The sequence below is a fragment of the Bubalus kerabau genome, chromosome 10 (assembly GCF_029407905.1).
Source record: "Bubalus kerabau isolate K-KA32 ecotype Philippines breed swamp buffalo chromosome 10, PCC_UOA_SB_1v2, whole genome shotgun sequence".
In the NCBI taxonomy this organism is placed as follows: Eukaryota; Metazoa; Chordata; class Mammalia; order Artiodactyla; family Bovidae; genus Bubalus; species Bubalus kerabau.
This window is the reverse complement of record NC_073633.1, coordinates 31526482-31550775: the sequence shown is the minus strand read 5'-3', so window position 1 is coordinate 31550775 and position 24294 is coordinate 31526482. Positions and strand designations below refer to the sequence as shown.

Below are 24294 nucleotides of genomic sequence, written 5' to 3'. Positions count from 1 at the left end.
TATCTATAGCCTCAGATATGCAGATGACACCTTATGGCAGAAAGTGAAGAAGAACTAAAGGGCCTCTTGATGAAAGTGAAAGAGGAGAGTGAAAAAGTTGGCTTAAAGCTCAATATTCAGAAAACGAAGATCATGGCATCTGGTCCCATCACTCCATGGCAAATAGATGGGGAAACAATGGAAACGGTTAGAGACTTTATTATTTGGGACTCCAAAATCACTGCAGATGGTGACTGCAGCCATGAAATTAAAAGATGCTTGCTCCTTGGAAGAAAAGCTATGACCAACCTAGACAGCATATTAAAAAGCATAGATATTACTTTGCTGACAAAGGTCCATCCAGTCAAAGCTATGGTTTTTCCAGTGTCATGTATGGACGTGGTAGTTGGACTATAAAGAAAGCTGTGTGCTGAAGAATTGATGCTTTTGAACCTGTGGTGTTGGAGGAGACTCTTGAGAGTCCCTTGGACTTCATGGAGATCCAACCAGTCCATCCTAAAGGAAATCAGTCCTGAATATTCATTGGAAGGGCTGATGCTGAAGCTGAAGCTCCAATACTTCGGCCACCTGTTGCGAAGAACTGACTCATTAGAAAAGACCCTGATGCTGGGCAAGATCGAAGGCAGGAGAAGGGGACGACAGAGGATGATATGGTTGGGTGGCATCTCCAATTCGATGGACAAGAGTTTGAGCAAGCTATGGGAATTGGTGATGGACAGGAAAACCTGGCATGCTGCAATCCAGGGGGTCACAAAGAGTAGGACACAACTGAGTGACTGAACTGAACTCCAGGAGGAATCCACTGAGAGCATACATGAAATAAAAGTAGGAAGATCAGAAACACTGAATAATCATGCAGTTCATCCCAAGAGAACACTATTTCATCGAATCCTAGTCCCAATGCTGGTGGAGCAAAATAAAAATGAAATAAAAAAATATAGTACCTGAGGGCTTTGGGTCAAAACAGCAGTAAGGAATAACTTCATATTTTACCTATTTCATAATAACTCTGCCTTAGAATTTATAAAGCACTGTCCTTAGAGTAACTCATTTTGCAAGTACTATGTTATCTTTTCCATTTTGTAGGTATACAAGCAAGGTTTTAATAAGTGGCAGGCAACTTAGCTTAATGGTTAAGATAATGAAGTTGGACAGAGCTAGATTTGACTCCTAGCTCCATTTGTTGTGACCTGGGGCAAGTTATGCAACTTCTCTAAGCCTGATTTCCTTTCCTTAAAATGAGGACAAACACCACCTACCTCTTAGAACTCTGTGAAGATTAAATTATGTAAAATAGATATAAAATAAGATAAAGCATATCTCCATTGAAAACTAATTTTTCTCCCACTCAACAAAACCTCTAACTGAAAAACTAGTTGTTTCACAAGACATGATCTGAGACGTTTAAGACTTTTTAAAATAAATAGCTTTGGAGGGATTCACAGTCTTCCTCTTTTATTTTGCATGTTTACAGTCCCCAATACATTGCCAACAATGCTAAAATATGAGTTTACTTGCTCAACACCCTCTACCTGTAAGGATAATTCATATATTATATTAATGTATATCACTCAAGGTCACTGGGCAAAACTTTGTAGGAGAAAAATAATACCCAGAATATATTTATTGCTTATTTCTAGAAGGTATGTAACATTTATTATACATCCACTAGTGCTTGGGCTTCATATACTTTGATCTTCAAAAGCTAAGCCTCAGAATGGTCCACTGACTCACCTAACATCACTGGAGGAGTAAACTGTGGTGTTGGAATTTCATTTAGGCTTGCACTAAGCTAAGACCCTCATCTTTTTCAGTACATCCTAAGCTGCTGAGGGCACCATCACCACAGTGCTGACATTAAAATTGGGAGCTCCTCCTGAAGCTTGTTAAAATCATCTGACTTCAGAGTTTGCAGCGTCCTCCCTGTTTCAAGAAAGATGAACTGCTCTGAGCGAAGACCAGGGCAAAAACAACATCCAATGCAGCTCCCACAAAACCAGTAAAAACCTGGGCCCTGCAGACACAGGAGAATTAAAGCTGACTGATCTAAACTCCTCTTCCAAGATCTACCCTCTCACTAAAAGACAGAAGTCAAAACAGCATTGAGAAAATAACAGTACCTTTTCCCCCAAGCAAAATGAATCCAGGCATTTTGCAGAAACACTATGTACGTGAAGCAGAGTGTATTGTTCCTAGGTCACCCTGTCTCAGAAAAGGAAGGCAGACCGGAACCTGCAGAGGCCCACGTGGAAACAAGCCAGGCAGATCATTTCACTGCCTTCCTCCAATTTCCACACAGCCGAAGTTAATCGCTTAGTAGCTCACATACACTCCAAGGCTAGCTGGAAATTAAGGCTGTCACAAGGATACAGTGGTTCAAACTGACGAGAAATTCAGAACAATTAGGAATCAAGATTAAATGCACACTCACCAGCCCAGCACCAAAATGAAGAGAGAAAGTGGAGAGACAGGAAGTGACTTTGAGAAGTGACCTCAGAGCCTGATTGGCTAATGATGATTCCCTCCCTCCTTTACCTTAAAAGGCTGGAAAGATGCAACCTGCCCCACCCCCACCCCCTTCAGGTACCTGTCTCTTTAAGGACCAAAGATGCTACTTGCACTGTTCTTGGATTAAACTCTTGAAACCAAGCTTCCTTTTGAGTTAATATACTTAGCACGGACTAATTCAAGGTATTTACACACATTCTAGTTTAGATGGACTACTGCAATTTTCATTCTTTTGGGTTCGTTAGTCTAGATCTACTCAAGTTAGAACTTACCATCAGGGAAATATTCAAGTTAACAAGCTTAGTAAGAAAGATACCGGAAAAAGACAGTCACCTGCAATCCAAGAAGAAAGGCCTTAGAGAAATCAATGCTGCCATCACCTTCATCTTGGGCTTCTAGCCTTCAAAATTTTGAGGAAATAAATTTTTCTTGTTTGAGCAATCCAGTCTGTAGGTTTTAGTAATGGTAGCCCTAGCAAACCAATACACTGCGACTTTGAATAAATTACTCACATTTTTCTAGAGTTCAATTTTCTCAACTGTAAAATACAGACAATAATACCTGCCTAACAACAGGGTTGTTGTGAGAATTAAATATGTGTAAAGCTCATAGCACTGTTGATGTTGTTTGGTAGCTAACTAGTGTCTGACTCTTTTGCGATCCTCCCCCCCACCATGGACTGTAGCCTACCAGGCTCCTCTTGGCTTTCTGCCATTAGAGTGGTATCATCTGCATATCTGAGGTTGTTGATATTTCTCCCAGCAATCTTGATTCCAGGTTGTGAATCATCTAGCCCGACACTTCCCATGATGTACTCTGCATATGAGTTAAATAAGCAAGGTGACAATATACAGCCCTGAAGTACTACTTTCCCATGGGTTCAACCGCTGGGTGAGGAAGATTCCTTGGAGAAGGGAATTGCAACCCAGTCCAGTATTCTTGCCTGGAAAAATCCCATGGACAGAGGAGCCTGGAGGGCTATAGTCCATGGGATAGCAAAGAGTCAGACAGCACTGAGCGACCAACAGTTTACACAACTTCCATAAATACTGTATACTTCTTATAGTACTGTTGCTGCTTTTGCTTGTGTAATTACTTGGTTAACGTCTGTCCCCAAGACATGAACCATGTCTATTTTGGCTGAACTACCATATCCCCCAAACTCGCCAAGGTGCCCAGTAAATATGTGGATTAAAAAAGGGGGGATAGCCTTTTACCTCGTTGCAGCCAAGAAAGCAACATGGGTCATCAGCAGCTCTACTGGAGCCATCCGAGAAAATTCGGCCAGGGTTCTCGCTCTTGCCGGGTCTGCTCAAACCGGCACGGTCTGATCCGGAAATACGGCCTCAATATGTGCCGCCAGTTTCCGCCAGTATGCGAAGGACATCGGCTTCATTAAGTTGGACTAACCGAACTTCCTTAGATGGCTCATCCAGCACATCAACCTTAGGCGGTAATAGCTTCAGGCCTGAAGCCAGCATTTCATTAAAAAAGGACGGGCGGGAGAGTAGTCTGAATTGGGTTATGAGGCCCCCACAGGGGGTACCTCACCTCAGCCATTGAACTCACTTCGCTGGCCGTGAGTCTGTTCCAAGCTCCGGCTAAGGAGGCATCCGCCAGGCCCCTCCGCGAGGGCGGGGTCCATAGCATCTCCTGCCCAGTCTGTCCTCGCGCGGAGCCCCGTTCTCTGGGAACTCACCTCCCCGAAGCTCAGGGAGGGCCCTGTTAGGGCCGCGCTATGGCCCTAGTCTCAGACCTTCCCAAGGGACATTGGATAGAGTGACTATGCGCACTCAGCTCGTAGCCCCACTGATGAGCTTCCCTCCGCCCTATGGCAAGCGAGTCGCGCAAACAGCATTTATAATGGCTCATACCTAGAGCCACTTTTCGGTTACGGTGACTTCTCACAAGACATTGGGACATGCAAATATTACAGTGCGTCCCGCCCCTGGTTAGTTCTACGCTAGGACGCACACGCACTACGGTTCCCGCCTTTAGACTGCGCTGGCGGTTCCTGGGAGCGGACTGATGACGTCAGTGTTCGGGATCCATGGCAGCTCGGCGGCGGGGGACTGCTGGGGGCAGAGCGCGAGGTTCGGAGTGAACTATGGGGGCCAGAAATACTGGGGGCGGGAATTCAGAAAAGAAACTGTGCCCTCTACTACAGCCCTTTCTATTTGCATCGCTCCCTGAACCAGCACTTGTTTTGATGCCGAACTTTGAAAATTTCGGTTGTCATAGCTTTTGGGGGTTACAAAATTGTGTCTGACAGCCTGTTGACCTGTTACAACTTAGTGCCACCACGGTTTTAAATATCTAATACGAAACAGTTTAAAAAATTAAGTGTAAGGTGCACCATTATTTTATGTACCAATGAGCAAGGAAAAACGCTTCCAGGTAAAACGTGATTCGCAGCTTATAAGTCATCCCTTGTAAAATGCATCCCAGTTTCAGAGATTATAAAACGCAGCTCTTAAAATTGACTTATCATACTCTTAAAATTGACATAATCATACTCTGTGTATTGTGTTCTTAAATGTGTTGTCTTCCTCTAGATTTTTCGGTTAGGGCAACTGAAATACAAAGAGATGAAATAACTTCTACACTGATTCTCCGGTTAGAAGAGACAGGGCACAGACTCCAGAGCACTCTATTAACCTATTTCATCCACCTTTAGTAGTTTGAGGATAGATATTTGGAGGGTATGGGGCACAAGTAAACAGAAAAGATGAGCAGTTTGAGACTGTTGCCCGAGGCCATGAACTCACAAGATCATGAGTTGCTTTGTTTTGTTTGGCTAGAATAGCAGTTCAGGAACTCAGACTGTTTTTTGAGTGGTATGGCAGTTATCATTCCTTTGTAAATTTACAAAACCATCTCAATCTATTTCTTTAAAAAGATGTTTTTGCATAGTAGCATCATATTCAGTGTGTACTCATTCTTTCTTTTGCTTCTTTGCCCATTCTTCTTGCCTATTGTGAATGAAGCTGAAAGAGTTAATAATGGCAAAACAGTTGCAGAAGACCCTCCTCCTGCAAAGAAAATTCGAAAATGTCACAGGGTGAAAAAGGAGCCTGTGGCTGAAGGAAAGGCAGATAATGACAGGACTGAAGACAAGCAAGGTCAGCCCCCTACATACACCAAGGAGAACGTGGACCAGCAAGAGGGTCCCTGGGAGGGCTGAGGGTGGGAGAGTATTTTGTTCTTTAAACTCTTATTTTTTCTTTCCTTGAAGATATAATTAACTTTCTATCTTTGGGGCATACCATAAGACTAGCCTAGTTTCTCAAAAGATTTAGTTTCACATATTTTATTATAATAAACAGACTTGAGCAGATCAAGCTTGCATGGGAAGGGCAGAGTGAATTATGACAGGTTTCTCTCTAACCATGGCAGCTATTTTTGTTTCCCATACGAGTAGATGTAGGACTTATCTGTCTTCCCTCAGAGTCTGTGAAGACCTTGCTGTTAAAGGGCAAAGCTCCAGTGGACCCAGAGTGCACAGCCAAGGCGGGGAAGGTAAGAGACTCCCACTAATTTCTCAAAGAACCATTGTTCTTATTGGGATTCTTGTCTGGAACATTGCTATTATCTATTTTAGGAATCCTCTCAAAAATTTTCTCCAAGGCTAAGGGATGAACAGCATGGGGTTTGGGAGTACTAATCATGGTGTTTTCTAGCATGGTTAACTTATGGAGTTATCATCAGCTTTCCACACCTCTTTCTCAATTAGAAAATTGTATCATTATCAGTGTTCTAATGAGAAACTGTGCACTGGTATGTATGGCATGAGTAACTAATGAATGGGAAAAGGATTTGAAGAATACAGAAGAAAGGCTTCCTCTGGAGCAGGTTTCCTTTACTAAGTTAGACTCGTTTATGTTTCTATAATTACATAAAAGCAACATGTTTTCATTATAGAATTGACAGGTTATGTTTAGAAGAACATACTTTTGCGTTTTTTTCCCCTGGAAGATGCATGTTGGTAATGTGGGGGAGTGATAGTTTGGGGCATAAAAAATTTAGAACCTCGCTTATGATCTCCTCAGGGCTGAGAATGTACAAATGTCAGTTTTTCTTTCTCTCTAGGCCCATGTGTACTGTGAAGGAAATGATGTCTATGATGTCATGCTAAATCAGGTAAGGGAAGAAACTATGAGAATTTCTTCTTGATAATTATTGATGACAGTGTCCCAAAGCCCAGATCTTTAATTCTGAAGTCCCTTATATTAAGCCCCATAATCCCAAATACTCAACTCTAGTGCACTCTGCCTAATAGTGGAGTCTCTATAAGAAGCAGATCCTTAAGCAGATTTTATGTCTTTATTGAACCTATGAACCCACTATTCATATGATTTTGCACATTTCCTGGTAAGTTGTTGGTCTTTTTTCTTATGGGCTTTGAGGAACTTTATATAACATGGAGGATAGTCCTTCATCTATCATATAAATTGCTTATATATTTTCTAAAATTTTCATTTTCCTTTTGATTTTCTTTATAGTATATTTTATGCCCATATTGAAGTTTTAAATTTTTATGTAGTTAAATTTATTTTTTTCTTGTTTAAATTTATTTTGATTGAGGTAACATTGATTTATTACATTCTATAAGTTTCACATGTACAACATTAGATTTCTACTGTGTAGAAATACCTACTACAGGATGCTCACCACCAAAACTTTAGTTCCCATCCATCATCGTACAATTCTCCATGCTCATCAGAGATACGGGCCTCTAATTTCCTTTTTTGTGTGTTGTCCTTGTCAGGTTGTGGTATCAGGATAATGTGGGCCTTGTAAAATGAGTTAGGAAGTATTCCCTCCTCTTCAATTTTTTGGAAGACTTTGAGAAGTATTGAATCCTCTTTGAATGCTTAATAGAATTCACCTGGGAAGCTGTCTTGCCCTGGACTTTGGTTTGGGGGAGGTTTTTTATTACTGTTTCAATCTATTTACTAGAGTTTGGTCTATTCACATTTTCTATTTCTTCATGATTTAGTCTTGGAACATTGTATGATTCTAAGATTGTCCATTTCTTCCAGGTTGTCCAGTTGTTGGAATATAGATAATTATAATATTCTTTTATAATTCTTTGTGTTTCTGTGGTACCCATTCTTATTTCTCCTCTTTCCTCTCTGCCTTTATAAGAGTTTTACCTCTTTTTTTCTGAGGCTAGCTAAAAGTTTGTCAATTTTATTTATCTTTTCAAACAGCTCTTAGTTTCATTGATCTTTACTATTATATTTTTAGTCTATTTCATTTATTTCTACTCTGATCTTTGTTATTTCCTTCCTGTTACTGACTTTGGGCTGCACTTATTCTTTCCTGGTTCCTTTAGGTGTGAGGTTGGATTATTTATTTGAGATTTGTCTTGTTTCTTGAGGTGAGCCTGTATTGCTTTAAACTTCCCTCTTAGTGCCTCTTTTGCGGCATCCCATAGATTTTGGCATTGTCGTATTTTCATCTTCAGTATTTTTAATTTCTCCTCTGATTTCTTTGTTGACCTCATAGTTATTCAGTTGCATATTGTTTAGTAGCACATTGTTCAGTTTCCACATATTTGTGATTTTTCCAGTTTTCTTGTTGATTTCTACATCATTGTAGAAGTTTCATTCCATGTTATCAGAAAAGACTTTTGATAAGATTTCAGTCTTCTTAAGTGTACTGAGACTTGTTTTGTATCTCAACATATTTTTTGAGAAAATTCCATATGCACTTGAGAAGAATGTTTATTCTGCTGCACTTGGATGAGATGTTCTGTACAAATCTATGAAACATCTAATCTAATGTTTCATTTAAGGCTGCTGTTTCCTTGCTGACTTTCTATCTGAATGATCTATCCATTGATGTAATTTGGGTGTTAAAAGTCCCCAACTATTATTGTGTTGCTATCAGTTTCTTCCTTTAGGTCTGTTAATAATTGTTTTATATATTTTGGTGCTCCAAAGTTGCATGTGCATATATTGAAAAATGTCTTCTTAGTGAATTGTTCCTTTTATCATTATATAATGTCCATCTTTGTCTCTTGTTACCTTTGTTTTCCTTTTTTTTATAGTTTATTTGACTGCACCAGGTCTTAGTTGCAGCACGTGGGCTCTTTAGTTGTGACATGCGGGATCTAGTTCCCTGACAAGGGATCAAACCCAAGCCTCCTGCATTGAGATCTCGGAGTCTTGGCCACTGGACCACCAGGGAAGTCCCACTGTTACCTTTTTTTCTTTTATCTATTTTGTCTGATAGATAAAATAGGCCTTTTAGGGCTTCCATGATAGCTCAGTTGGTGAAGAATTTGCCTGCAATGCAGGAGGCCACGGTTCGATTCCTGGGCCGGGAAGATCCACTGGAGAAAGGATAAGCTACTCACTCCAGTATTCTTGGGCTTCCTTTGTGGCTCAGCTGGTAAAGAATCTGTGCACAGTGCGGGAGACCTGACTTCAGTCCCTGGGTTGGGAAGATCCCCCGAAGAAGGAAAAGTCTACCCACTCCCAATATTCTGGCCTGGAGAATTCCATGGACTGTTTAGTCTATGGAATCCCAGAGTCAGACGCAACTGAGCGCCTTTCGCTTTCACTTTGTCTGATAGGAGTGTTGATTACACTCACTTTCTTTTGGCTGCCATTTGCTTGGAGTATCATCTTTCATCCCTTCACTCTGAGCCTGTTTTTCTTTAGAGCTGAGGTAAGTCTCCTGGAGGCAGCATATAGTTAGATCTTATTTTTTAATCCATCCAGCCACTCTATGTCTTTTGATTGCTGAACCATTTACATTTAGGATGATTATTGATAGATGAAGACTTATTGTTGCCATTTCATCTTTTGTTTTCTGGTTGTTTGATATCGCCATTGTTTCCTTTTCCTTGTATTTGTGTTTTCCAGTTTGGTTTGGTGGTTTTCTGTGACATTTTTCTCAGTTTCCTTTTTTTTTTTTTTTTTTTTTTTACTGTTTAGTATCTCTGCTCTAGATTTATGTTTTGTGATTATCATGAGGTTTGTATAAACATCTCTCAGATAAAATAGTCCTTTTTCTGCTGATACCATCTTACCTTCATTTGAATATACAGGTTCCATCCTCTTCCCCTTTTATGTTTTTGTTGTCTCAAATTATTCCTTTTTATGTTGTGAGTTTCTTTTTAAATTAATTTATTTTTTTAAGTGAAGGATAATTGCTTTACAGAATTTTGTTTGTTTCTGCCAAACGTCATTATGTTGTGAGTTTCTTACCAAATTGAAGTAGTTATAGTTGTTTTTTCTATTTTTTTCCCCTTTAACCTTTATGCTATAATAAACTGTTTAAAATCTATTTTGATAGGGTTGCAGTTTTCTGATTCTGTTTATCACCTTACTGAAAGATTTGTGTACTTTTGCTTTTTTGTTATAGATAGAAGAGCTCCTTTCAACATTTCTTGTAAGGCAGGTGTAGTGGTGATGAACTCTTTCAACTTTTGTCTGGGAAAGCTTTTTTCCTCCTTCATCTCTGAATGATGACTTTGGTGGATAGAGTATTCTTGGCTGATAGCTTTTATCTTTCAGTATTTTGAGTGGCATTCCAGTCGTTCTTGGCCTGTAGAGTTTCTTCTGAGAAATCTGCATATAGCCTAATGGGGATTTCTTTGTAGGTGAGCATCCTTTTTCTCCCTGGCAGTCTTTAAAATTCCTATTTTATCATTGACTTTTGACAGTTTTAATATAATGTGTCCTAGAGAAGATCTTTTTGTATTGAGGCAATTAGGTGTTCTGTTAGCTTCATAGAGTGGTACACCAATTTTCTTCTCTAGGTTTGGGAAGTTCTCGGCTATTATTTCTTTAGATAAACTCTCTGCTCCCTTCTCCCTCTCTTCTTCTTCTGAAATACCATTACCTAATGTTGCCCTTCCTAGAAGAGTCAGATAGTTCTTATAGAATTTCCTCCTTCTTTTTTTACATCTTAATTCTCTTTCCTCATCTACCTGTGTCTTTTCTAGATTTCTGTATTTGAGCTCACTTATTCTGTATTTCATATGGTCTTCCCTATTTCCAATGCTTTCTAACACATTATCTTGTTTACTGAGTTCTTCAGCTTCAAAATTTCTGCTTGGTTTTTTATAGAGTTTTAATCACTTCAGTAAAGTATTCCTTCTGGTCATTAATTTTATTCCTGATCTCACTAAACTGCCTTTCTTAGTTTTCTTGTAGCTTACTGAGTTTCTTCATGACAGCTATTTTGTATTCTGTATCAGTTCACAATATTCTGTGACTTTGTTTCGTTTCTGGAAAATTGTCATTTTTGCGATACAGTGTAACTATGGTTATTCCTAGTGTTTGATGAGGTGTTCTTCTGCCAGCACGTTTGAAGTAATGAACACCTTTGTTCTTTAAGTAAAGCTTTTTTTTTTTAATCTTAATTTTTAAGGATTCAATAGGTTAGAAATTAGAGGGCTTTCCTTTGTTTTCCAGTAGGTGGCGCTCTAGCACAAGTTTTTGGTTTGTGTTATCTGATCTGCTCCTAGTTATATTTGAGAGCACTTTCCACCCTCTGCCACCTCTGTCAGAGGGATCACCTGGTGCCCGCCTCATCACAGTTGTGCCTCCAAGGCTGTTGGTGCTTTGCTGCTGCTACTGTCACGGGCATCACCGCCTGGAGCACCAGGGTGGTAGGAGCTTCCATGCATCTGGAATCTCCTAAGTCATAGGCTCCACCTCAGGAGGAAGGGGAGCAAGAAGCCAGGTTGCCTCACCAGTACCTCTGAGATCTCTGGTATTGCTGCTTTCAGCCAGGAGCTGCCAGTGAGGGTGAAGGTGAAGGAGCCAGTCATGGGCCCTCCATGGCTCCCTTCATTGCTGCCACTGCAGCCAAGAGGCCAGAGTCACGTGCACCGCATCACCTGCTGCTGCCGGGTTCCCTGGCAGGATGGGATTGCAGGCAGCGCCTCCACTCCTCCCCTGGTTCCACTTCCTCTGTTCCAGTCCACCCGCCTTTAGATGTACAGATGTGTGGAATTTTCTGGTGTGTGGGCACCGTTGCTGAGCTGTGGATTTTTTACTTTCTTAGACTAAAGGGGGGAGAGATGAAGGGAGCATTTTTTTCTCCATCATGCCACTGACCTCCAGTTTTTTTCTTTTCTATCTTTTCCTCTTTGCTTATTTTTGTTGTTTTGGATAGATACATGCTTGGTATTTCCTGAGTATGTCTTCATATTTGAATTTATTGATCTATCATGTATACTTCTAACAGCTACGTTGAATTCCTCTGTTACCATTTTTTCCTGAAAATACCATAAGCAGATAGAAAAGGTCTTAAGGCCTTTTTGTTCTACCATTCAGCGAATTTATAATGTGAGCAGGCAAGAGGTAGAACAGGTAACATGCTTAACAAAGAAGAGTGACTGGGTAGCCAGGGCTCAGCTTTACAGCACAAGCTGCTGTTCCCTATCATGGACTGCTCCCTCTCTTCACTGGAGTAGGTTACTCACAGGATACCTTTTTAGATACTGGTCATATTTTCTCTGAATGTCTCCTGGTCATGTTAGGTATGGGGTAGGGGTGGCAGTGGTTTCTGCCTATCCTTTTTCCCCTCCTAACATTGTCCTACTCTCAACTCACGGTCAGATTGTTGCAGGTGACAAGCCAAAATTGTAAATAGTACTATTAAAGAATAAGTTGTCTAAACAAACAAGCATAATGGTTACAGATCTTAGGGGCATCAAATTGTTTTCATTTGGAAAACAATGACTGCAAGTGGATTGGGAGCTGAACAGCACATATGGCCTCGGTAATATCTATGGAGGGAGGTGAGGCAGGAAGAAACAGAAGGAGCCAATCAATATAGGATATCTGAGGTTGGGTAGCGGTTTTAGGCGGAGAAGGCAGTGGCACCCCACTCCAGTACTCTTGCCTGGAAAATCCCATGGACAGAGGAGCCTGGTGGGCTGCAGTCCATGGGGTCACGAAGAGTCGGACATGACTGAGCAACTTCACTTTCACTTTTCACTTTCATGCATTGGAGAAGGAAATGGCAACCCACTCCAGTGTTCTTGCCTGGAGAATCCCAGGGACGGGGGAGCCTGGTGGGCTGCCGTCTATGGGGTCGCACAGAGTCGGACACGACTAAAGCGACTTAGCAGCAGCAGCAGAGGTTTTAGGAAGCTTCCAGCCTTTAATTCCTAGGAATTCAAAGTATAATATAGAAACCCTTTTTAACTGAACCTGATTTTCTTGTCCCTTGCTGTCCTTTCCTCATGGCAATTACTGTAACCTTTGACCAAGAGTCATTGGTTTATGTGGCTTCCATTTGCAAGCCCGTCCTTTTATGTTCATGTTTCTCGTATCATAGACCAATCTCCAGTTCAACAACAACAAGTATTACCTGATTCAGCTGTTAGAAGATGATGCCCAGAGAAACTTCAGTGTTTGGATGAGATGGGGCCGAGGTAATTGCTTTTATTGTGGGTTTTGTGAGTTGTTATTTAGAAAGCCAGAAGCAGTTTAGTGAGTAGCCGAAGGTTTCTCTGGGTTTCAGTTGGTGTAGTAGAATTTCTGTAACCTGAGAGAGGCTTAGGAATCAAATTGTGCTGCTTGAAATTAGGGCCTGGCAGGCATCCTCATTAGCACTGGAAGAACTAAGAGCAGCCTCTTAAGGCTGAGAACTCTACTGCGATTGGGCTGCAATTGCTGCTCAGAGGCAACAGGGTCGGTCCCCTAAGCCCTTCATCTTTTCCTTCTTTCCTTCTTGCCCGTTTGTCAGATGCTAAGTGGAGAGACCTTAGAGATCTGGCTTGTTACTATCAGAGAACTCCTCTTGGGTTGAGGGGGCAGGGAACCATCTTACATGTGGCATTTACTTTGCAGTTGGGAAGACAGGGCAGCACAGCTTGGTGGCTTGTTCCGGGGACCTCAACAAGGCCAAGGAAATCTTTCAAAAGAAGTGAGTGCTAAGAAATGAGTCCGAAATAATATCTTTCATCTTCTTGGATATATCGTCTTTAGGAATTTCATAATAAGTGTGGGTTGGCTTAAATGATAATGTCTTTCCACTGGAACACCAAACTGATCTTTAGATAGTGATTAAATCACTTGAAACCAGAAATTGACTAAAATCAGAAGAAGCTAACATATTCAGCACATGACCAATCATTTAGGAAATTTGGGGAGAATGAGATGAGACTATTCAGCTCCAATTTTAAAGTGTATGGGCCTTCCTTGGTGGTCCAGTGGCTCCCAGTGCAGGGCGCCCTAGTTTGATCGCTGGTCAGGGAACTAGATCCCGCATGCCACAACTAAAAGTTCACATGCCACAACTAAAGGTCCCACATGCAGCACCCGGCACAGCCAAATAAATAAATAAATTTTTTTTTCATTGTTTTACTATGATATGAAAAACTTCCTGGAGTCCCTGGGAATGTTTCTTTCAGAGAAAAGGATTGGATAGTAATCTTTTGTCTTAAATCTCAGTGACTTTAGTGATAACTGGAACCTTTGGGAAAAGTTCAACAACCTTTTTTTACCACTTTTTGTTCCCTTTTTCTCTAGAGCTTTTCTGTCCATTCAGGGTCCTAATTTAGAATCCAGATTTATGGAATATTGATGGTGTAAGAAATAAAAAGTTTTAGAGATATTCTTAGAAAAAAGCCCATCCCTAGAAGTAGACCCTTATTTGTAAGATTTTCTCATCAACTTGAACTCTACAGATTCCTTGACAAAACAAAAAATAATTGGGAGGATCGTGAGAAGTTTGAGAAGGTGCCTGGAAAATATGATATGCTACAAATGGACTATGCCAGCAATACACAGGTAAACTCTGTATGTTTAGGGAAAAACTCTTTCCTCTTAACCAGAGTGCAGTCTAGTAGAGTGACTTGGATGAGGTCCTAGTCTCTATTATTTACTAAAATCCTTATAAAATCTTAGGTCCTAAAAAAAAAAAGTTTTGTTTTTTAATTTAATTTTGAATGCTGAGGTACAACCAAGATGCTTTCCTGAAAGGATCTTTCCTGGAAACTATCACAAATTTTTCATATTTGAAAAATGGAAAAACCAATCTTTTTAAAGTGAGAAGATTTGAGATACAATAGCTGTCTTTACAAACTTAATGACATTATATTAGGAGGACCTTGTAGACGTATTCTGAGTGTTAACTACGGGAGGCAGAAGTAAGACTAGAAGGTGGAAGTCACACTGAGTCTCTAACTAGGTTTATAATGGGATGGGCCTACTTTCAAGCAAAAGCTGGTGTTCATCTACCAGGGATATTGTATAGCCAGTCCTTGCAATGAACATATAATAAATCTTTTCAGATTCTATGATTTTTTTCCTTTTTTTTTTTGAGCTACAGAATGAAGAGGAAACAAAGAAAGAGGAATCTCTTAAATCCCCCTTGAAACTAGAATCACAGCTAGATCTTCGTGTACAGGAGCTGATAAAGTTGATCTGTAATGTCCAGGCCATGGAAGAGATGATGGTAGAAATGAAATATGATACCAAGAAAGCTCCACTTGGTAGGACTTCAGATTCTATCCTACATGCTCACTTCATATTCCTAGTTCATTTAACAGGATATTTTATCACCATCATGATTTAAAGCTTGCTGATATTACTGAATAAAGGAAGAGAGAATTGGGGTGAGAAGTTGTATGGGGGGGAGGAAGAGCCGCTTTGAAAGTTGAAAGGTGAGAGTCTTCGTTGGGCAGGGTCATAAATAGTTTCCAGGACGGGCCTAGAGTTGTGGAGTCTGATCTCTGTCTGGGTCTGCAGGGAAGCTGACAGTGGCACAAATCAAGGCAGGTTACCAGTCTCTTAAGAAGATTGAGGATTGTATTCGGGCTGGCCAGCATGGACGAGCTCTCATGGAAGCATGCAATGAATTCTACACCAGAATCCCACATGACTTTGGGTATGCCCTGTGCTGTTACTTCACTTTGGTATTCTGCTCAACAATATCCCCTACGTCACTCAGCAGGAACTATCATCTTTTTAATTTGTCATTTCCAAGGAAATGATCATCTTGAATAGATACAGAGCCAACATAATTTATAAATAACCTATTTAATCAATTTACGAGTATGGGATGCAATCTCCTGCCTTGATGTACAACCATATTCTCTGACCAAGCGGAAGTTACCAGCTCTAGGCAGAGTGGGTCTAGCCATCCAACCAGCATGTAAAACACCTTCAGGCATATCACCCAGTTCTATAAGGTGACTAACACACCAAATGATATTAGGTTTATAAAATATATTTTATCTTCATTGATTCTGCATTCTGTCGCTTACTTTATTTTTATTCCTCTGTTGCTTTATAGAGGCCTGTGACCTAGAGGTAACCCTGAGTGGTCAACAGGTGCATTTCTACCTGTGTATTTCTAGATAGGACTTCATCCAAACTGTTCCTTATTGATGTTGGTACATCTCAGAGGTCAAAGTCTGTGTAGTTTGTTTTATCCTACCCAGAATATATACATAATATCTCTTTATGTATTTGAAAGTTAAAAATCTCATACAGACCTCTTTCAAATGGAAAACCGCTGTTCTTATACCTATTTTTTAAAGGACCTATATTTAGTCTGTGTTTTTGGTCATATGCCTTTTGGCCACGCATCAGAGAATTAATTATTGGCTGTATCTCTGCCCTTAGACTCCGTACCCCTCCATTAATCCGGACAGAAAAAGAACTGTCAGATAAAGTACAACTACTGGAGGTGAGATATGTGTGGATTCGGAAGTATTAAATCCCTTGTCCCAGGTTTCTCCCACATTGATTCTCTGTCTCATCTTGTCAGGCTTTGGGAGACATTGAAATTGCAATTAAGCTGATGACAGAACTGCAAAGCCCGGAACACCCATTGGACCAACAGTATAGAAAACTCCAGTGTGCCTTGCACCCTTTAGACCATGAGAGTTATGAGTTCAAAGTAAGAAAACTGATCATTGATTTTCACCATTAAGATCCACCCTCCCCATGCCACTGTTCCCTGAGTGCATCTGGTTAAGAGAAAACTTTAGGGCAGAATTTCTATTTACTAAGAATTGGGAAGGTAATGCTCTTTCTGGCTGCCCTTGTGAGACCACTTAGGCCAATTTATACAAGAAGCCCAAGGTTCTTCAGTTCAGCCTGGTCTCTTACAGAGTCCACGTCAACCTTGTCTTTCATTCTTTTTCGCAGGTGATTTCCCAGTACCTACAGTCTACCCATGCTCCCACACACAGTGACTATACCATGACCTTGCTGGATGTCTTTGAAGTTGAGAAGGAAGGTGAAAAAGAAGCCTTCAGAGAGGACCTTCGTAACAGGTCTCCATTTAACTTTGGGTTTGAGAAGACAGTCCCTTGCCTGAAGTGCAGTTAGGGAACTCATAAAGAAAGATAACCCAGACAGCTCTTGGCTTTTTCATGTTTATGGCCTATGTTTGTAGGAGAGCAAGAGAGAGTACAATAATACTGGCTTTTCCTTAGGATGCTACTCTGGCATGGCTCCAGGCTGAGTAACTGGGTAGGAATCCTAAGCCATGGGCTTCGAATCGCCCCACCTGAGGCTCCCATCACAGGTTACATGGTGAGTAGAAATTGGAACCCTTTTTTTTTTCTAGATTAGGATTAAGTGGTGACATTCCTGAGAATTAAACCAGCTCACTCATAACCCTGGCATTTACTGTGACTCTCCTTTCTTAAATTCCTAAAGATATCTCACCTTCCCCCCAGAAAGCAGAGATTTATCTGTGCTTCTGCCTCCTCTTGGAACAGAATTGTGAGAGGAAATGGAAAAGCGTCTTTATTGTGTTTAAGATAGTAGAGCCCAGGGTGGTGCTGAGCCTTTCTTGTAACACACTGGGTTAGGCAGCTGACTGTTGTTTATTTATATATTTCAGTTCGGAAAAGGAATCTACTTTGCTGACATGTCTTCCAAGAGTGCCAATTACTGCTTTGCCACTCGCCTAAAGGATACTGGGCTGCTGCTCTTATCAGAGGTAAGGCAGGAACACATCTATGATCTCTAATTAATTAATCCTATTTTTCCAAAGAGAAAGGACTGGCCACAGAACCAAGAGGTTCACCCGGGAGAACTTGAGAGGGAAGTTGAACACAGTTTGCATTGCATTCAGTTCTTCTGCTGGAATAGGAGAAGAAAATACTGATGGGGTTTTCTGTTTGGCTTTAGAGGATGTGGTCATTTAAAGATGTTTCACTTTGCAGGTAGCTCTGGGTCAGTGTAATGAGCTGCTCGGGGCCAACCCAGAGGCAGAAGGATTACTTCAAGGCAAACACAGCACCAAGGGGCTGGGCAAGATGGCTCCCAGTCCTGCGTGCGCCATCACCTTGTAAGTACTCAGACACTGGAGGGCCAGAAAACTCCTTTTGGCCAGATAAAACTCCACTTTCTCTATTCCGGCTTTTGAACCAGAGACATATGTTGACACACTGTCTTCCATTTGGCAGGAATGGGAGTACAGTGCCATTAGGACCAGCAAGTGACACAGGAATTCTGAATCCGGAGGGTTATACCCTCAACTACAATGAATTTATCGTCTATAACCCCAACCAGGTCCGTATGCGATACCTTCTAAAGGTTCAGTTTAATTTCCTGCAGCTGTGGTGACTGTTGATATTAAGATATGATAAACCAGAGAAGATACAACCTTCAAGCAAGAAACAGGCAATGTTGTGCTTTTGATTTTTCTAATATTTTCTGTAATAAAGATAGTACAAATCTATCACTGGCTTCTTGGGGCTTTACTTCTGCAAGCACATGTTTCTTCTGATGTTAGTAGACAGAAAGTATAGCTTCTCTACATATCCTGCAGCTAGCTGCAGGTTCCTCAGGATTCTGTTCTTTCACAGAATAGCCTCCTCTGTTCAATGACGGAGTGCCGGGAGCCAGCACGGGAGTCCCCACCCATGACAAGGCCATGTGGGAGAGTTCTGGTGGACAAGGCGAGCCAGAACTCGAGGGGTGCCCCTCTGGGCCTGCCTAAGCATCTACCCCAAAACCAGAGTCTGTTTTACTATTTCACGACTTTCACCAACTCCTCTGACGTTAACGGGCGGCTATCCCCGACCACCTTTCTCTGTAAGAAAATCAACTTAAAACTCTAGTTAATAAGTCTCCTGGGCATAATAGGAGTGTTTCAATTCAAACCCCTCTGATGACTTTCTAGCTTGCCTGACAGGTTTGTTCAGATTCACAGCCTCCCAACCACGAGAGGCACAGGAAGCTTAAGATATTCTAACAATGCAGAGCTTCTCAGAGAGTTAAAGTTGTTAAATAGAACTAGTAGAGGATTTCTTTGTTGAGCTAATGCTTGCTACCAAGTTTCCATATCCCTTACCTACTGTGTCCCTGGGAGTGTATTGATTAATATAGTTGGTGTATAGAAATGTAAGTAGTAGCTTTAATGTTTGTAACCTTAGACCCTTGAGTTAGTTCTTTTCTTGTTATAGCCCACCACTTTTGCCCTATAGGTATGCAACTTTATCTAATGCATTTGGAGGATGACACCTGACTTGAGAATAATCACCTTTAGAGAAAAATAAGTTTTCTGAGGAAAAGGGTCATAAAATGTTAACAGGCTTCCTAGCCAGAAGATGATGTAAATCACCTAAAACTTTTGCATATGATAAGTTTGCAGGAAGAAAGCCTGGCTTCGATAAGGATCAAGGACTGCTGACCTTGCATGACTCTACCCCTTCCCCCATTACTTTCTAGGCACAACTTAAGGTATAAAAACTACTTTGGAAAATAAAATGCAGGCCTTGTTCACTGAAACTCGGTCTCCCCATGTCATTCTTTCTTGTTTCCTTTTCCTCCTTTTCTCTTCTGTTCTTCCTTCACACCAAAATAATTGGAGCGCGGGGGTCCTCTGCGACCACTTACATGCCTGGGCTTCTAAGACCCACTCGAGAAGGTGCCTAAGGTGGGGCACCTTCTGCTATTCGAGAGGGTGCCTGTGGCCTCAGTGGTCAGAGCTAACCTGATGTCACAGGTTATATTGATTTTCTGCGTAAACCAGTTATTATTGAGCATCTAATAAATCTCTGCTTTGCTGTTCTAATCGCCAACACCGTCCTCCTGAGGGACTCCCAGTCAGGTAAGCCCCTAATTCTACAGTTCTCAGATGGCTAGGACCCCACTCGGTGCCACGGACCCCCCTACATAAGATAGGTAGGGTAAAAAAGGGTGAAAAGTAGTGAAATCTTTTCAAAGAAAAAAAATTTAAAAATTAATAAATTTTCTGACATGGGTAACACTAAAACTAAAAAAAACGGCAACTTTTTATAAAAGTAATCTTAAAACTGTTAAGTAAAAAAAAAAAAATTAAGGTTAAAAAAAAGAATATTCAATCCTCTTTTACATTTGTACAAGAACAATGCCTCTGGTTTCCACAAGAGGGCACTGTTAACCTAGCTATCTGGGAAAAAATAGAAAAACAACTAAGAGATGATTGTGCTCAACACGGCCCAGAAAAAATTCCTACTAACACCTTTTCTCTGTAAAATATGATTTGAGATGCTTTAAGTCCTGCCCTTAAATCTGAAAAGAGATTTTGCTAAAAAAAAATAAAATAAAAATGAAAAAATACCAGCTAAAAAAAAAAGTGAGCCTGAAAAGGTACCTGTAAAAAAAGACAATAAAAACGGTACCTGATAAAAAAATAAAATAAAAATAAAGAGCCCATACATACCTATCAAGAGCTAAGGGCTATATTAGCTGCTATAAAAACCAGTAGTTATAAAGATTAAAAAAAAGATCAGCTTTCCCCTCAAGACAAAACAGATTTAGATGAGGCAGCAGCTCAATATCATTATGATGAAGATCAGCCTCTCCTAACAAAAAACACCCCTAAAAAAGTAAGAGATATATCTCCAGTCAGGCCATCTACCCCTAAGAGCTTCGGAGATAATTTCCCAAATAGACCATCTATAAGATCTAAATATCAAGCAGTCAAGAGATTTCCAGAACAGGAGAGGACAAATATGGGGCACTCTCCCATTCCTTCCCCCCCTTATGGGGATAAAGAACCCCTATCAATGGTCCCTCAAAAGAGGGTCATCTCAAGCCCTGATGATGAAATTGATCCCCACATTAAAGCCTGTTTTCCTATAATACATGATGAAAATAGTACGAGACGTCCCCCTTGCTGGGAGCCCATTCCAATAAAATTGATAAAAAAAACTTAAGCTTGTGCCTTATATGGGCCTACAGCCCCTTATACTATAACACTGTTAGAGACTATAGCGGCCAGATAGATGATACCTCATGACTGGAAATCAGTTGCTAAAGCTTGTCTATCTGGAGGACAATATGTGCTCTGGAGGGCTAAATATTCTGATGCTGCCCAACAACAGGCTGATGTCAACCGCAGACATGGCCTGAGACGTATTACCAAAAATATGCTACTAAAAATTGATGACTATAAAACAGTAGGAGATCAACTAAATCTAGACAAAAGGACTCTAGATCAAGTGACAGGTTGCGCCATTAAGGCCTGGCAATCATTGTCTCAAGAAAAAAAATCAATATCTTCCTTTTCAAACATTAAACAAAAACCAGAGGAACCCTATGAAGATTTTATGGCACGGCTTATAAAGGGAGTTCACAGAGTAATTTCTAACGGTGAGGCAGCTGATATACTGATAAGACAATTAGCCTTTGAAAATGCTAACTCTACTTGCCAGGCTGTCCTACGTCCTATAAAAAAGAATGGACACATAGCAGATTTCATCAGACAATGTGCAGGCATAGGGCCAGCGGTGATGCAGGGTGCTGCTATACCAGCAGCCATAAAAGGAGATTCTTATCAGCAAACAGTTCAAACTTTTCTTGCAGGCAGGAATTCCAATAATCAAGGCCGGAATGCTGGCTCGTCCAGAGCCTGCTTTTCTTGTGGCCAGGAGAGGCACTTTACGTGCACCTGCCCCCAAAAAACAGCTAACTCTTCTCAGCCAAACCCTGCCTCCAAGGCTATGACTCCCAATCTCCCTAAATCACTTTGTCCTCGTTGCTAGAAGGGATATCACTGGGCTAAAGACTGCAGATCGAGATTCCATAAAAACGGAACCTTGCTGAGTCCTGACCAACACTCGGGAAACGGGTTGAGGGGCCAACGCAGGCCCCGACAACGAATGGGACAACAACAATTACAACAACAATGAACCCGTTCATACCCTTCGTCCCATCACAGAGCTCGTCAGAGCAACCCCAGGCAGCGCGGGACTGGACCTCAGTTCCACCACCTCAACATTATTAACACCAGATAGTCCCACTATAAAAATCCCTACAGGGATTAAAGGCCCATTACCAACAGACTTGGTGGGAATTATGTTAGGCAGAAGGTCTTTAGCTATGCAAGGACTTACTATTATTCCTGGAGTAATTGATTCAGACTATACAGGAGAAATTCAAATAATGATTTCTCCCCCAACTAAAACTATACAAATTCATAAAGGACAAAGAATAGCTCAGCTTTTGCTTCTGCCCTATCATACTGCCGTAGGGCATACTGCTACTCAAAGTGAGAAACTAAAAAGAGGGTTTGGGTCTAGTGATATGGTCTTTTGGGTAACATTACTCAAAAACACCCTATGAAAACTATCTTGGTTTCTGGCAAGTCTATTGTAGGATTGTTAGATACAGGGGCAGGTGTTTCCTGCATTGCTGGGAAAGAGTGGCCTAGTTCCTGGCCAACACATATGACTGAAAATGACTTGGTGGGAATAGGGAGAGCCCAGGCAGTAGCTAAAAGTGCAAAAATATTGGATTGGCGGTTTGAGAGTACCTGTGGAACCTTCCAGCCCTATGTAGTTCCTTCACTCCCCTTTACACTATCGGGAAGGGACGTGCTGTCTCAAATGGGAGTGCTGCTTTTCAGTCCTGAGGAGAAAGTGACCTCTCAAATGCTCCATATGGGCTATGATCCATCAAAGGATTAGGTAAACAACAGGAAGGAATAATTGAGCCAATTTGTCCAACCCCTAGACAGCTAGGTACTGGATTGGGGTATCCAAATTTATAATGGAGGCCATTGTTTTTGCTGCCGACCCCATTACATGGAAATCTCAGGACCCAGTGTGGGTAGAACAATGGCCTCTGCCTCAGGGAAAATAACTGGCAGCTAAAATGTTAATCTCTGAACAACTACAATTGGGACACATTGAGCCCTCCAATAACCCCTGGAACACTCCTATTTTTGTCATTAAGAAAAAATCGGGCAAGTGGCGACTTTTACAAGATTTAAGAGCTATTAATGCCACTATGGAAGATATGGGGGCCTTGCAACCTGGGCTTCCTTCCCCAGTAGCCGTTCCAGAAGGACATAATATTATTGTAATTGATTTACAAGACTGTTTTTTCACCATTCCCCTAAATGCTGAAGCTAAAAAGCGATTTGCCTTTAGTTTGCCATCAGAGAATTTTAAACAGCCTCATTTAAGGTTTCAATAGAAAGTGTTACCCCAGGGAATGAAAAATAGCCTTACTTTATGTCAAAAATTTGTTAATGTGGCTATAGAAGATATTAGAACTAAATATGAGCAAGTGTATATGATTCATTATATGGATGATATTTTTTTTTTCATTATATGGATGATATTTTAATAGCTCATCCAGACAGAGCTCATTTGCAAACTGTTCTCCAAGATTTGACTCAGGCACTGTCAGCTAAAGGTTTAAAAATTGCCCCAGAGAAAATTCAAACCAATCCACCTATAACTTACTTAGGAAGGGTTATAAATTCTGAAACAGTGACTCATGGTCCCTTACAACTAAGAAAAGATCACCTTGTTACTTTAAATGATTATCAAAAACTTTTGGGTGATATTAATTGGATAAGGCCTTACCTGAAATTAACTACTGCTGAGTTAAAATCTCTTTTTAACATTCTACAAGGGGATCCTAATCCAACTTCAAAAAGACAGTTAACTGTTGAAGCTAGGGAAGCTTTAAACAAAGTAGAAAAAGCTTTATCTGATAGCTATGTAAAAAGAATTGAATTAACAGCCGCCTGGCAATTCCTCTGCCTGGCTACTCCAACAGCACCCACGGGAGCCTTATGGCAAAACGGCCCCTAGAATGGATCTATCTTCCCGCTCAAGCTAAAAAGGTAGTGGCTTCTTATCCTGACTTAGTGGCTGCTTTGATATTAAAAGGGAGGAACAGAGTATTGAGTTATTCGGTAAAGAGCCATCGGAAATTGTAATTCCATATAATAAAGAACAGCTTGATGCTCCTTTAATGTTTGATGAAAATTGGCAGATTGCTATAGGAAATTATGTTGGTCAAATTTTACATCATTTGCCTTCGCATGTTTTGCTAAACTTTGTCTAAACATCCATTTATCTTCCCTGTTAGAAGTAAATACTCCCCCATCTCAGATGCTGAAATGGTTTTTACTGACGGGTCAGCTAACGGCAGAGCTTCTATAGTTACAAGAGATCAGCATAAGGTTTTACAAACACAGGAGACTTCAGCCCAGAGAGCTGAATTCACAGCTGTTATAGAGGCTTTTATTAAGTTTGCAGAGGAGGAATTTAACCTTTACTCTGACTCTCAGTATGTGGTCAGGCTGTTTCTACACACTGAGACTGCGGTTCTGCCCGAGAACAAAACTGTGGTTCTGCCCGAGAACAAAACTGTGGTTCTGCCCGAGAACAAAACTGCAATATTTCCCTTGTTAACTAAACTGCAGCAGCAAATTTGGAAACGAAACCAAGCATATTTTATTGGCCACATTCGGGCTCATTCTGGATTGCCTGGACCTTTAAATGCCTTAAATGATCTGGCATATTCACTAACTAAGGCCACAGTGGCTCCTGTTTTTGAAGAA

At 40.9% G+C, this 24294-nt stretch overlaps 1 protein-coding gene and 1 pseudogene across 2 annotated transcripts; both read left to right on the top strand.

The window, feature by feature from the left end:
- Nucleotides 1-3667: 3667 nt before the first annotated feature.
- On the top strand, nt 3668-3917 carry LOC129621140 (40S ribosomal protein S29-like; annotated as a pseudogene).
- A 532-nt stretch (nt 3918-4449) lies between these two features.
- On the top strand, nt 4450-18186 carry PARP2 (poly(ADP-ribose) polymerase 2). 2 transcript variants are annotated; one of them, XM_055537211.1, is made up of 16 exons: nt 4450-4601; nt 5496-5630; nt 5957-6027; nt 6598-6648; nt 12817-12913; nt 13332-13407; nt 14171-14273; nt 14815-14977; nt 15234-15372; nt 16113-16176; nt 16258-16389; nt 16641-16768; nt 16931-17030; nt 17344-17442; nt 17669-17793; nt 17912-18186. In XM_055537211.1, exons 1-16 carry the CDS (start codon nt 4559-4561, stop codon nt 18069-18071), a joined length of 1686 nt encoding a protein of 561 aa, XP_055393186.1. In that variant the 5' UTR covers nt 4450-4558; the 3' UTR covers nt 18072-18186. The 2 variants fall into 2 exon arrangements, with proteins under 2 accessions (XP_055393186.1, XP_055393185.1); XM_055537210.1 differs by having other exon boundaries at nt 5930-6027.
- Nucleotides 18187-24294: the final 6108 nt, after the last annotated feature.